The sequence below is a fragment of the Anopheles bellator genome, chromosome 2 (genome assembly GCF_943735745.2).
Source record: "Anopheles bellator chromosome 2, idAnoBellAS_SP24_06.2, whole genome shotgun sequence".
Classification (NCBI taxonomy): Eukaryota; Metazoa; Arthropoda; class Insecta; order Diptera; family Culicidae; genus Anopheles; species Anopheles bellator.
This window is the reverse complement of record NC_071286.1, coordinates 25,422,441-25,436,633: the sequence shown is the minus strand read 5'-3', so window position 1 is coordinate 25,436,633 and position 14,193 is coordinate 25,422,441. Positions and strand designations below refer to the sequence as shown.

Here is a 14,193-nt window from a genome sequence, read left to right as displayed (position 1 = left end):
CGGTCAGCCCCGAAGGAACCAGTTCACGCGGCGTAACCCTCGGACGTCGGATATCTTACTTATTGCGTGCCCTGTCATCCGCCGCTTATCAGAGCCCGGGCCACGCTTACGGCTGCCCATAGTTGAAAGTGATCCAATGCTAATGGCGCGGCATAGCGAGCGAATCGGGTGGACAGTTTCGCTCGCCGGCCACAGTTCGTGATGCTACTGATACGGGATCTCCCGGTATGTGGTGCGCCATCGGAGACATATGAACTGCTCGCTGCGTCGGCCACGCCGGGCGGTTGAATAATGCCTTGCCGGCGTTATAATGCTTGGTGCCGGCAGAAATGGGTGGCCCGCAGCCCGAAACCCGTTCTACTCACTGCAAATGTCACGATGTAATAGACCGAACCCCCGAACCTGTTCGTTCACGCCCTTTTTCTGGCCCCCGGCGTTGGCGCTGCTGGATTCTGTGCGAAAAGTTTGACTTTTCCCAGCGTAACCATCGGAGCCAGGTGCCAGGTGGGTCTAGAGAAGCCGGATCTAGCTCAGCCAGTACTCGCCCAGCGCACTCGACCCGTTCTCTAGGTCACCTGCGCTGATTTCGAAGCCCCGCGGACATCCGGTACGGATCACCCCGACGGCTGCGGCTAAATGGCTTAATTGATGATCGTCATCTTGGCGGGCATCGATCACATTCGTCCACGTGAAGGGTCTGCGTCGGCAAAAGGGGCGACCTGGTTGGGTCGCCCTGAGTGACTGAGATTAAGAGAATTAACATTTACGGCCGGCAGTCGACAGGAGTGTTGGCTGACTTACGGCATGGCGTTTTGGTGGACTGAGGAGTCAAGGAGCCCATTGGCCGGCCTACAACGCTGCTCCTTGTCCATTTCCATTCTCTTAATTAATATTTTTAATTTTCGGATAAGTCTATTTCCATAATGATTTAACAATTCAGTTATCTAATCTCCAATACGTTGTGAGTATCAGTTTGTAATGTTACGTTAAGAATTTTTGCGATTATTCTAATTCATAATTGTAGTCAATGATCGTTTTTCACTTGATAATTTCCTCAATCTTATCAAAAGCATAACTGTGTAAAATGCATTAAAATTGTGGTCAATGGGTTGATGCAGACCGAAAATATTTCGACCGTAATTTCGAGATACAAATAACCATACTCAATTAATTACTGTACCGTTTCGACATTGCTGTTACTGAATAGCATTTGCACATCTTCGCCGGCCGTCGGCAATTTAAATCTCCTTCGCCACACTTTCGAAACGGTTTCCAAAGCACTTTTCCACGACCTCTGGGGAGCTCCCTGCTTTCCTGGTAATTGAAAATTGGCGCCTTTTGGGGCCGAAATCTGTCCGCTAACAAGGGGGACCAACGACAGTAAACATGGGCTTTTGCACCCTACGGAACGATGGTAACTGGCCGCGATCGCGTTTGCCGATCGTTGCTGCATCACCGGGCATGGCGGACCATGGCGGTTGCATTCATCAATCGTGTCCTATGGAGGTTGCCGGCAGGTACCATCGTCAGCTGGGGCACAATCGGACCTCCCCGGCTCCGGCGGCAATTACATTTTCCCGTCTTGCGATGATTGCGCTATAAATAATTGTCGTGATTAAAATGTGCTTTCAGCGCGAATGGGCCAAACATTTTGGGCCACAAGCGTGGGTCACGTTAACGCCCTGTCGAACTGCCCGTGTGCCGGGACACCGCGGAACCAGACCGACTTTCGGGCCCCAGACCGACTTCAGAGAAACTTCAGGTCCTATGGCCAGCAACCGATCGAAGGATCGTGATCGCGAAAAATGCTCCATTCGGTGCGCTGGCCATTATGATCATTCTAGCAAGCAGGGGCCAGCATTAGAACGCCGCCGCAGGTCTTCAATTACGCCGGGTCGGGTTTATTTATTTTTAACCCCCCCCCAACGGCTTTTTTTTCGGACGCCAAACAGTGTGCTAAAGTTTGTGGTTAGTGCTGGCCGCGCGCCATCATCACGATCCGGGGCCACGAAGTGTGAATAGAACCGGTGATACGATCAACGCGAAGGTACAAAATAATAGGGGAATATCCAAATTGTTCTAGCTGGCCGCCGGCAGGATCGTCGAGCGGTATCCGTGCGGCTTTGCGAACGGTGTTTCAGATCGCTGAGAGCTGCTGGATGTCTGTGCCAGTCTGTCATGAAATAGGACCTACCCCAAGGGCTGCTTGGGGTCTCGGCTCTGCTTCGCGATACTATCGCGAGCCTCATCTTACCATGTGGCCGTAATTTATATTTATCTTACGGTACAGTTACAGCTCTCGGGCGCAAATGAGTCATGAAGTCAGAACATTACATTCACTTTCACATCGGCGGCATTGTGCTTGAAACATCTCTATCCAGAATGCTTCCTGGGGCAGGAACTGGAGGCTGTTCTGGCGTCCCGCAGCGTTCAACCTTGACCGTGCCGTGCCGTCGGATCATGATCAGCATCGATCACACCGACCAAACTAACCGCAAGGTGTGCAATTTGTGTTTGATTTGTTATGATAGCCAGCGCTAGCCGTCGATCGCTCGCGGCTTGCGGCTTGACCATCAACCGGCGGGTGAGCTGTAAATTGATACAAAATTATAGCAATGGGCCGTGGTGGCCGGCATCATGCTGGGTTTCGTTGCTTTATGCTGCACCAAGGGGATCGAGTATCGGGCTTGCGGGGGCCGAGTCTTATTATCATATTTCTCACCTTTCGCGGCGTGTGGGGAATCATTTCATGGACAGTGGTGGAGGTGTAGCATGTCGCTCAAGGTGCTATGTTACGGTGTTGGAACATAATGTTGGCCATTGCTTGGGCCAGCGAGCGGGTTCTAAAACAAAGCCAGCATTGCTTCTTCGGCCAGCTACCAGCTATTAACCGCTCCTTTTTGAGGGAGCGACTAATTAATCATGTTGCGGCGCGTTTGCGCCTTGCGCAGATCGCCAATAAATGTCACACGGCGCGACGGTACGGTAATTAAGTTAACATTTCTTTGACACGGCTTGATAAATTGCGTCTAACCCCTTCGGTCTAACGTTTGGCGGGCTGGCAAAGGCCTGTCAAATCGAATCGATTTCGCTCGGTGGAGATCTCCCCTTCAGATCTGTCCGTTGGGGACGAGTTAGCTCCCGGGACCTTGCTCCACTGTCCGAATCGGGAACCGAGATCGGGTTGGCGGTCGATCTCGATCGGACAGGAAAACGGTCTGCCAACGGTACCCGTTGCAGTCATTAGAGGCGGTTCTCTCCAGCATCGGGCGCCCGAAGGGACGGGCCGCCATCGGCATGATTGCTTCCTCCAATCTATCGTGTGCCTTCTGCGGCAGCCCTTGGAAACAATTGTGTTACTGCACCGTGTTGGCCGTCGCAATTTGCTTCACACCCCGGGCTAGCGGAGGGTGGTTGAGGGGGCCCAGAACAACAACGGCACCGCCATGAGAAGTTCTTCGGTGTGGCGGCACTTCACAGCGCGTTGCCAAATGTCCGTCACCATTAGCCCCACGCACGCACAGGAAGCCCGGTTTTGGCCACCGAGAAGACTCCGGTCGAGTGTGTGCCGGAACGTCCCCACGGGCCACTGCCCATCGGCCCACTAATTACGCGGTCCGAGATCCCCCATTGTTGACGTTCGGAAGTCGCCGCCCCGAGGGAAGCCAACGCAAATGGCTTCGCTACGATGCCGGTCAATTACGGTGGTCCGGCGGGGACGGGCTGGCCAGTGACAGCGGGGGCCGTGGGATAAGAGGCGACAGCTCCGGGTCCGAAATCAGCCCCGGGAAGGGTGTTCGAGCCGTGGGCCGGAGTCGTGGCCGCCACGTTGGTGAATTGTCACCTAACCACTGGCGATCGGTGGCCGGTGCAGGGGCAAATGTGTTCTCATTGTTCCCCGTGGTTCTTGCTAAAGAGGAGAGATTTGTGACGTGTTTCGCGCATGGCAGGTTTATGGTCCCGAGGTTAGTTACTACACCGAGAGCAGCGGCCCCAAGGTCAACGGGGGCCCCCTAATGTCTAGACACGGGCTCAGCGGGCAATGTGTTCGGTTTAGTAGCTGATTAAACCCTCGATCAGATAGCGGCTGCAATGGATCATGTCGCATGGGGCATTAGAGAGTGCGGGTGGGGGTCATAAGGGCCCCACGGCAATGGGGGCTGCAAAGATCAGTCAGTAACACCGGAGCGGATCGTTGGCCGATCCTTGATATTTCCCGCGACGCAAACGATGGGACATTTGAGGTCACCAGAACCCCGCTTAGAATGTGCCATTTTGGCCGACCGCGATGTGGCTTGTCGTAAGTGATCCCTTCGGCCTAAGCTCTCTGTCAGCTATTTGCGCAATTATTGGCCCGCCGGTCAATGTTTAGGACTGCCTTGTCGAGGCTGCGGCTCGTTGGGAAATGATTTAATACACTGGGAGCCAGCGCTCCCGGCCACGCTGGATGACGCTTCCGCTCCGACGGCACGCTCGGGTCGGTTGGGTGAAATAATAAAACATAACTTGTACGCGCGCGAACGTTTTCACCATTAACTGGGATACACGTGATCGGCATGACCATGCGCCGGCCACTGGAACCCACCAGGAACCGGAGAGGTCTTCAGGTTCGTCGCTCGGAACGGTCGAAATCGAACGTTCGACCCACCGAAAGCGTTTACGGCTCAATTTACGGGGCCCAACCACTGCACGTCCCGGAGGAGTGCCGGCCGCCATGAAATTGGTCCCGAAGTGTGCGATGCGTTGTGCGTGAGTTGTTTGGCTTTCTTTCTGGGTCCTACACGCATGGGGCGTTGCATCATGGGGGTCGTCTGGCGTCTGGCGTCGATCCGGACCGGGCTTCGCGCAGTTTGCCCCGCATTTTGTAATCCGTGTCTTTCTACTCCGTTCTTCTGCGGGGCGGACCGGCTCGCCTGGGTGGTGGTGGAACTTCGCGCTCCGAGTGTGACAAGTGTTATGCTATTTTACTTTCATCCACCAGAGACGCACCCCTGTCCGCGGGAGCCACAGGAGCTGTCGCTCGGCCTGTTAGAGTGGCCCGCGTTAGATCATTGAGGGCTGCTGCTAAACGGGCTGGTGATCGGGCTGGTTGCGCCCGATGTTCTCACCGCTTGGCTTTCTCACGACCTGGCCCCAGCTTAGGCATTGGCCGGTTATTTATTAGTTTGCTGGTATTTTCTACTACATGCCGATTTCTGTGTTCCGCGGCGAGACGGAAAAGATTCTGTTCTGGACCGGCCGGGGCCGAGCCGATGGGAGATGAAAAGAAATATGGCGTCGATATTTTGCGAGGGCCGAAGGTGGCACGACAGCCATGCCATCAGTCTGGGACTGGGGTGTTTGGCGAGTGGATCAATAAAATCGCCCGAAGCCGACATTGACGCCGGTGGTAGCTCGAAAATGTCGGTTGCCACATTAAACATTGCACGATGGCTAGTACCGTTCATAATTAAACGTGAACAAGGAAAATTGTTTAAGTTAATTCGAACAAAATCATGTGTTATTAGATACTGTTCAAATATATTTCAAATATTAACATATACAATTAATGTACAGTCTGTTATATTTGGAAGTAGTAATAAAAATGTAAAATATATTATTATTGCGTCAATGACTTGCAACGTGGGAACATTCAAAGAACGGCCGGAACTGAAAACAGTACACCATAAAATAAACGAGTATTTGCTCGAAAGCGGTGTTATAGGATGTAGTGGTCTTAGAACAACTGTTAAAATTTTTAATCAATAAAAATAATAAATAACTTAAGAACATGGACGACGACTGGCGCTTACTTTGATGCAATTTTTTAATTCGCATTTGCTTATTGGACATATACGTTGACAGATAGTAAGTCGAAAATCTAAACACAATCCGAAACGTAAGGTGATGCCGTAAGCTATGAACAAACATGATCTTTGCATGAAAACTACCCCGAGAGTAATTACTATCAATTCCAAATAACCAATTGCTTCTGCATCTTCTATGCGATGCTCCCATCGTCGAATAGACAGTGTGTTCGGTATGCAAAACGAGGGTTTTCCCCAAAGGCAATTAAGCGGCAATAAAACACCACACCCGCGAAGGGCCTAAGCCTACAGTACACTTAGCATAAACACCAACGTTCTAGCGTTGCAGTGATGGACCTCCGTTGTTCTGGGCCCGGCGAACATGAGCATTGCACCGTCCGCAACGGATAGACGCCGGTGACGATGCCGCCCAGCATCATCATTAACGGCACGATTAATGAATTTCAAATGATCTATCAAACACGCCATAAAATACGATGACCTGCTTAGTGCGGCCCTCTCTCCGGCCCTCCGGCGGATCTCGGGGAAATCGGGGTTGGGCAAATTAATTTTTCCGCCGACTGCCGGGCTGGGCCGGGCTGGGAAATTCGCCGCGCAAAGTCATAAATCGCCAGCCAATGGGCCGGCGGCAGCAGCGTTTGGCGGCTGCGCGTGGCACGGCTCAGTCTTTTTTGCAACAAATTTGATGGCGGTTCCCATTTTTTGCGGCGGTCCGCGAGTCCGCGGTCATAACGCATTGTGCGGCTGTTTAGTGTTTGATGGTTAATTTTCACACTCCGCGGCGGCTTTGGGAGTCCGCGAGCGGGTGTGGCCGCGCCAGCTGAGAATGACAGACGCGATCCGCCCCCCAAGATCGTGGCACGCTGTCTCGGGTGTTCCGTTGTTGGGTTGTGCTGATTAGGAAACAATCGAAGTTTTTAAATGTGTGTTCTCTCTCTCTCTCCGTCTCCCTCCCCCCCCCTGTGTAGGGTGGGCCGCCTCCCGCCTCGTGGCCACTTCCTAAACAAATGCTATTCTTCACTCGGCCGCGGGTTCGGTGTGTGATCTTGCGCGCCCCTAGAACGGCGCTCCAGTGCGCAGGCCGATGACGTACGGTGCTGGAACGTGGAGTGGGGACAGCTCACAGTGCCGACCAGCGTCTACGCGATGCACTAACGATGCACCGTGCACGATGCAGCGAACCCCACCAGAGTGAGGAAAATTCGCACCACTCCAGCAAAGGGCACTGGACAGAGACGCTCGGCCGAGAGCGAGACGGAATCTCGGTGGGGACCGACGGTGTCGGCGGGAAATTCTGTGCCGCCGCCGGGCACTCGATTTCCGTATAAAAGTAATGGCCATTTTCTACCACGGCATCAATTCGCTACTCGCAGCCTCAGTGCAAAGAACTCTCAGTGTTCAGCCCTCAACGGTGTTCGTGTTCGAAAAACCAACCAACCAACCCGAAAAATGAAGTCCTTCGTAAGTCGGGAGAGTGGCCAGAAGCCCCGGAATTACTCCAGGTGTCCGGTACCGGGGAGTCCACAGCTCATTGTCTCGTTTTTTCTCTGTGCCACCCTCAGATCGCGCTGCTCATCGTCCTGGCCATCGCCGCCGTCTACGGTGCTGAGGAGTCGAAGGTGACCGAGAAGCGCGGTATCTACGGTGGACTCGGCTACGGCTACTCCGGCTATCCGGGCCTGGCCGGGCACGGATACTACGGCGGTGGCCTGGGATACGGTGGATACGGCCACGGACTCGGCTACGGATCGAGCCTCGGATACTACGGATCGTACCCGGGCTTCGGCTATGGCCACTCGGCCGGCTACTACGGTGGCTACTCGGGCTACCCGTACGGTGCGGGTTACGGACTCCACTAACCGGCCACCCGGCCAACACCCCGCACGATCGGGAGCAAACGGAAGTCCTCGGAGCTCGCGCCACGTCACAGTTTCTGCCTCCGTGTATATGTGAACAGTGCGAGTGAAGTGTGTGTCCAGCGCTAGCGTTCCGTCGTCGTGGCCCTCGCTTGGGTTCTGCTAGTGTAGTGACCGCGTCAGGACTTCGGAAGTGCCGATCCGCGGGGTGGCATGCTTTGGCACCCGACAGGGCGTTGCAGAAATACGTTAACAACGGGCCATGCCGGGCCCGGGTCTCCGTCCCTGTTTACCACCACCCAGCCGCTACTGGTGGAGTTTCGGCCCCATCCAAATTCCTCTCTTGATCGATCCTGGACCAATGCTGTGAATACTTGCGAAAGTATGCGACTAATGTAATGAGTGAACCTTTTTGTTTTTATATTCCATTACCTTACTTTGTCTCTACTGTGTTATTACAACTACTCCTTTTTTACTTTAGTCTGTAGCGTTTGTACAGTACAATAAACGAAAGGAAAAAAAAGTTTTACGTAAACACACTTGTTGACTGCTTCCTTTGCGTCTTGGGCGCGGATCAATCAAGCCAATCAGAAAGAAATCCAGTACTAGAACGTGACAGCTGACAGAATAGATACTCGTATATTCCATTAATAATTTAACTTCACTAATAATAAACTTTAATGCAAAATTTTCAGGCTTTCAATTGAAGCTTTGAGTCTTTGGAAACATCTAATCTTCAGTTCAAAACTTAACATGTAAGCTTGTATGCTTTGTAGTGCACCAATTAATGCACAAGAAAAAGAAGTATTTTGTTGAAACTATATTTAAAAAGACAACCAACTGCATTCGTTACCTGTGTATTGAAGTTTTTACTGATCAATTACCTTTTGTGGTTTCATTTAACCTTTTTTTTCTTTTACCGTACCATTTGTAACCATTCCCACGTTCCAATGTACATACTTCACCAACAGCAGTCATTAAACAGCCTTATCACGTCCCCAGATTGGTCATTACGCGTTACGGGTTACTACTACTAGTACTACACAATTACTGCCGAACTCCTAGCTACAAATTTAAAAAATTAGCTGCACCTCAGACAAAACTTAAGACTTGCAAACCAATCCATACTGACAGCTGTAAACTTGACTAATTCTACCATAACTATCGTAAGTATCTTTTAAAAATCATTAAAAAAGTTACTATTTGCACTCACTGTTTGCTTGTATTGCTCTAAAACAAGAAAAAACACAAATCAATACTTGGCCTATCGTTTGATTAATCGTTTTGCACCTGAATGTAACAGTAATTTATCAGGCGAAACATCTGAATCGGAGGGCCCGCCACACTGTTTGTAAACAGATTCGTATACTTCAGGAAAAAACTTAACAGTCACTTCCTGGAGGCGCCACGCCAGAGCCAGACACGATATAGTAATTATAGCAATGTTTGAATGAGTGAATCATCTGTTGAATGAATGGTGCTGAACGAAATCAAATCATCAGCACGATACTTCCACGGAAGTATAGTCAAATGTTGATCGTTTAGAGAAGATAACTCTGTTCGATTGAACTGCGATATGTTCAAGCTTGGGCTGCGAGTGATGTGTGGCGATTAGCGTAGGTTGGTTACCGTGTGCAGGTCAACTATTAACAGTGCCCTTCTAGGTCCGAAGGGTAACATTCGAACAAGAGCACTTGGGCTGGCATGGCATGCACATTAATATGCTAGTCATTTGGTATCTGGACGATTACATTATTTTCCAAAGAGTAAAATATTTGTGTAGTAGTTCTTAGTTTTGGAGTAAATAGATTAAGTTAACCATCAGCCTCCGCAACCGTAATTTGGAGCAAAAGCACAACAATTAAATTCAAAATGTCTTCCCCGTTTGCGTTGTACACAAGTTTGTTTGCAAGATTTGTGTGCAGCATTTTAGAGCGCCCTCTAGTATTGAGTAGCGAAACACGGGCAGCGCGCTTGAATGATAGTTTCAGCGGAACGATTCCTTAATTCGTCGATCCGATCCTTTACCGTAGATCGCTCGCGGGGGCTGTGACAATGTAATAAAGCCATATCATTCGTTAAACAATTGTTTTTAATAGATTGTTGCGCTTCAATTTGTCCAAATCATAAACCTTAACGTCCGTTAGCAAACACACCAGAAGAAGGAATGCGTTAATGTTCGTATGGAAAGGATTTTAACTTTAGGAAGCGGCCGCTGCAAGTGACGAATTGGTCGGACCAAATGAAAAAGTACTACGAATACGAAGGGTGGAAATGATGTCGGACGAAGAATTATAATAACCAACAGATCAAGTTTTCGCGTCTAAACTAAGGTGTTGAAAAAAGAAGACTCGAGTGAGACGGTCTTAATCAAGGTACCAGTTGCAATCTAGGTATTTGACAAGGCATTGGGAACTTGAGTTTCAGAGTTTTAATGTACAGAGTTCGTCGTAAAAGAAAAGCTTTTAAGCTAACCTTACCTTCGCTATAGTGGACTAGAATTTTGAGGTTTAGGACCAAAGACAGGTACAAATTATCATCAACTTCGAAATGACGCCATTCGCTTAAGAACCACTTGATCAATGCAGCGTAAACGATGATCTGCGGACGACCAATTTGGAAAACTAACTAGCAGCCAGTGAAACGAATCAAACAACCAATATTTGTTGCCGAAATTCGCTCCACTATTCGAACAAAATAGCCCTTTTGCAACTTACCCTTTTTGATACGTCGTTGCATTGAAGTACGACTTCTTGAAAACAAGGATAACACTTTCCGACAACAGTGCACGACAACGGAGCAACGGCATGTGTTTAACGTTTGATTGGGTTGAGGATTTTATTTATTTTTAGTCTCTTTGATTGTGCGATAGACCGCTCAAGCTATGACACAAGCATCGCTTTCCACCGCTCGTCCTGCAGACGGCACGTCCTGGGATTAGGCCAGCCCCGGCTGGGCTCCCTAATGAGAGGGAGTGAAGCGAAAGATAAATAAAAATACATCTTAAGCGCCCCGACTCACACGGCCAGACGGCCAACTGGAGAAAGTTTTCGTTTGTGCTCTCGAGGCGAGAGAGTTGTGCAAAAGTTCAAGTTTGTGCCGAGCATAGGAAAGCACCCGGCGTATCGGTGAACGGATCATAACCGCACCCGCAGCCCGGCAAACGGGGAGGATGCTTCGCCGCTCTGAGAGGGTGATTAATCTGTGAACTCGAACAATGACTCGACGAGCAACCGAAGATCGGCCGAGAGGCTGGAAGAGAATACATATTTCAAGTGCTAACAAATTGAAGCTAAATTGTTTTCCATGCTCGTCGGACCTGCTGCCTTCTGCTGCGAGCCCGCCCGCCCGCCGGATGATTGGCCCCACGGAACCCGCTCACAAGCACAGACATTAACTTTTCAACATAAAAGACAAACATTAAAGCACTTCTCGACACGTTATCAAGCACGCTCGTCGATTGAGGGTGAGGATTAGATAAATAGGTGCCTGATTGCATTCGAGGCTCGCACAACATACCGAACGCGTCTTCAGGGATGGTCGATGATGGTGCAGAGGACTACTACCTGCTGTTGATTTGCCGGGAGCGGGGCTGTTGATTGTAGATTGGTGATTGAGAAACGATTGGGGCACGGTTTCGGGCGGCATCATCTTCGCTTCGAGTTATCGATACACGAGTGGTTATGCTTCCGCTGTTTCGACGATGTGTAGTTTTTGAATCTGATAGAGCCCACCCACAACCCGTAGACGCAATTGATATGCTCGCTTCGGAGCGTAGAACGATCCTAAGCAATGTAAATTGAGTTCTAACATCATTCACAACTAGAGCATCGCATGGAGCAGCTTCCGACGGCTTTCACAAATCGGTGCTCCGAAAAGGATAGAGTAATGTCCGCAAGGTATTGATCGAAGTTAGGACGAACTACTGCGGGGCAAATTGTGAATTGAAACTGTTAAAATATTCTTATTCTTACCCAATTATTCTGCGAAGGATCTGGAAGGTTCTCATCAGGTTTGATTTAGGCTTTCGAAATTACATTCACTTATCCTTCTGATGTTCCAACAGGACCAGCACAGTCTACAGTTGTTAATTGAAGATTTTCCATTCCATAGAAATTTGCATGTTGCTTATCATTCGATGTGGATAGGATCTTATTTGACCGTTTTCTACCAGACGATCCCAAGTTAGTAGTCGCAGACAGTGGTGCAAAATTAATGTTTGCCCTCAATTTTAAAATGAATCCGAAATTGATTGCCCGGAGTAGTGCAACATTAGGAACTATCAGAGACAGAGATTCTAAAACTGATAAGTTACATAAAGTTTGTGGAAGTCCATTGACTCCTGGATGGTCGTGCAAGTGAACAAAGGGACACCACTTTGTTGCTGCATCTCCATCTCCGGAATCCAGTGGCCCGCCTCTTGGTACTAAGTGCACGCGCGTATCGCCCGCGGGACTGGAAATTGTTCGCAAGTGTGACTGCATTCCATTTTGTGGAAAACTTTTTGTTGTAAGCCAACGGCAGCGTGCTGTTACTGGCCACCGTGTAATGAACCTCGTAGCAGTAAGCACAATGGTGACTCATTACGCCCATCCTTGGTGCTTCCAACGAAGAACCGACGATGATGATACCGAGGATGATAATGAGGAGCCAGAGAGTATTTGAGGCATCCAGTGGTGAGGATCGTACCGAAAAGGAGTCGAAAGTTAGCGTTCGGAAATTTCAAGCACGTGCTAGGAATTTCGTAACTTGCCCGAGTCCCTCGCACAGCAGGTTTCGCTGGGAGATTAAAAGACTCAGAGAAAGCCACTCATTTTCCACCCGAATGGCCCGCCCATGGCCGGGCCCGAAGTTAGTGAAGTGAAATATTGATCGGTCAGATTGCACACTTCGGTCTTTAAACTCGGGCGCACCTGACCTATTGATCATTTCCACGTAGCGTGCCGGAATGTCCGGGGGCCGGTCGGACATTATCGTCCGCAGTCCGTGTCCGCAGGCGAGTGTTCATTAATAACTTTTGGCAATGTTTTCTCAGCACCACCCGCCAGAATTTTTCCTGATTCCCATTTCGACTCCGCCACTTCACTGGGCACGAAGAATGGCGTTGGGTCCGGTGTTGATTCGACCCCCGTACAGGGGCTGTATTGTTTTTCGCACCGCTTTTCCCGCCCAGTCACCGAAGCGGGTGACGGGATCGGAAACTTGCGGTGTGCCGCGGTTCATTTGAATACTTTTTCTTCCGTCTCCTCATCGCTTCGCATCTTTCGTGTCGGTCCCTAATTTATGAGGCGCAATAGCGCGAGCAATGATTTACGCGTTTTCACCGAATCGTATTCGTTGCTTATTATTATTCTGTTTCATCTGTTTGGTCCAACAGTTTTCCCCGCTTTTGGGCCGGTATCTCTTATCACTCGGCGGCGGACTCCCTGTTCTTCAGATTTCGCCAAGGCTGTGAGCCAAGTTTCGAGGTCGACATCGCATTGTGGTAACCGACAGGAGACACTTTTTCTTCGACAGCCACATTAATGGTGTATTTTTCATATCCATTGAAGTTTGATGTTGAAAGTATAATCATCATCCGTAATATCTGCCCCTAATGGGGTGGTGGCCAAACCGGCCGACCGAAGAAAAGAAGCGAAACGCCCGCTTTTGATAGAAATAATCTCATCTTACAGTATCTCGGACCGCCGGTTCATGGACCCCATCGTCCCTTTCGGCGGGGAATTGTGTCTTGGGTTGGTCCCACTGCGATTGGCAATGTGTCCCGTATTTGGAGTGGCATAAAAATAGATTTACTGGCCCCCGCCTGAAAGAGGAATGGAAGTATTTAAATTAGAGAGTGATTTGATTTATGATCGGTTTAATAGATAACTTGAGTGTAGTAGATAGCATGTTAGCGAAACAATGTCGCTCGCGGATATGGAACGATGGGTACTGTATTATCAACTAATTGTCGTGTTTATTTACCGTGTCACCGACAAAGTATAGGTTGTTGCTAAAACGATGAGTTTTAAATTGGAATGAAACCATGAAGTAGGAAAACGATTGGGAAGCTCGGAAACAGAGTTTGTTTTAAAGATCTTTCTTATGCTAATGCCAAAATAACGTAATAAAGGTTTTCATCCCGCACACTGTTGCTTGCCACTGCGTAACAGTAAGTATTATTTTTGAAGACCAATGCCACTACAGCAGCAAAGACACCAAAAGATTGCTATTTTTTAAATGTAGTGCAGTTCTGTCAATAGTTTTCAGATAGTTTAAAATGATGGAGTCCAAAATCGCAAGAACATCGCAGTTACCTGCCGAAGTCGGCAGCACCAATCTGAGGATAGACAATGTAATGTGGAATGCAATCGAAGCAAACGTAGATGTTTGTGACGACACGAGACGTGTTGTTGTTTAGATTTTAGTAATCCAAGTTGGAATTAGTTAACTGTTTGAAAACAAAATTATGGTAAGAAATATTGCTCTCAAATCATAATTCTTGTAGCCAGAAACGTTACTATGCAAAATTTTCATCATTGATACCT

The 14,193-nt window shown here is 49.2% G+C and overlaps 1 protein-coding gene across 1 annotated transcript; it reads left to right on the top strand.

The window, feature by feature from the left end:
* Positions 1-7,175: 7,175 nt before the first annotated feature.
* On the top strand, positions 7,176-8,193 carry LOC131210381 (keratin-associated protein 19-2-like). The gene is made up of 2 exons (XM_058203622.1): positions 7,176-7,268; positions 7,370-8,193. The coding sequence occupies exons 1-2, from the start codon at positions 7,257-7,259 to the stop codon at positions 7,664-7,666; spliced, it is 309 nt and encodes a 102-aa protein (XP_058059605.1). The 5' UTR covers positions 7,176-7,256; the 3' UTR covers positions 7,667-8,193.
* The last annotated feature ends 6,000 nt before the right edge of the window (positions 8,194-14,193 follow it).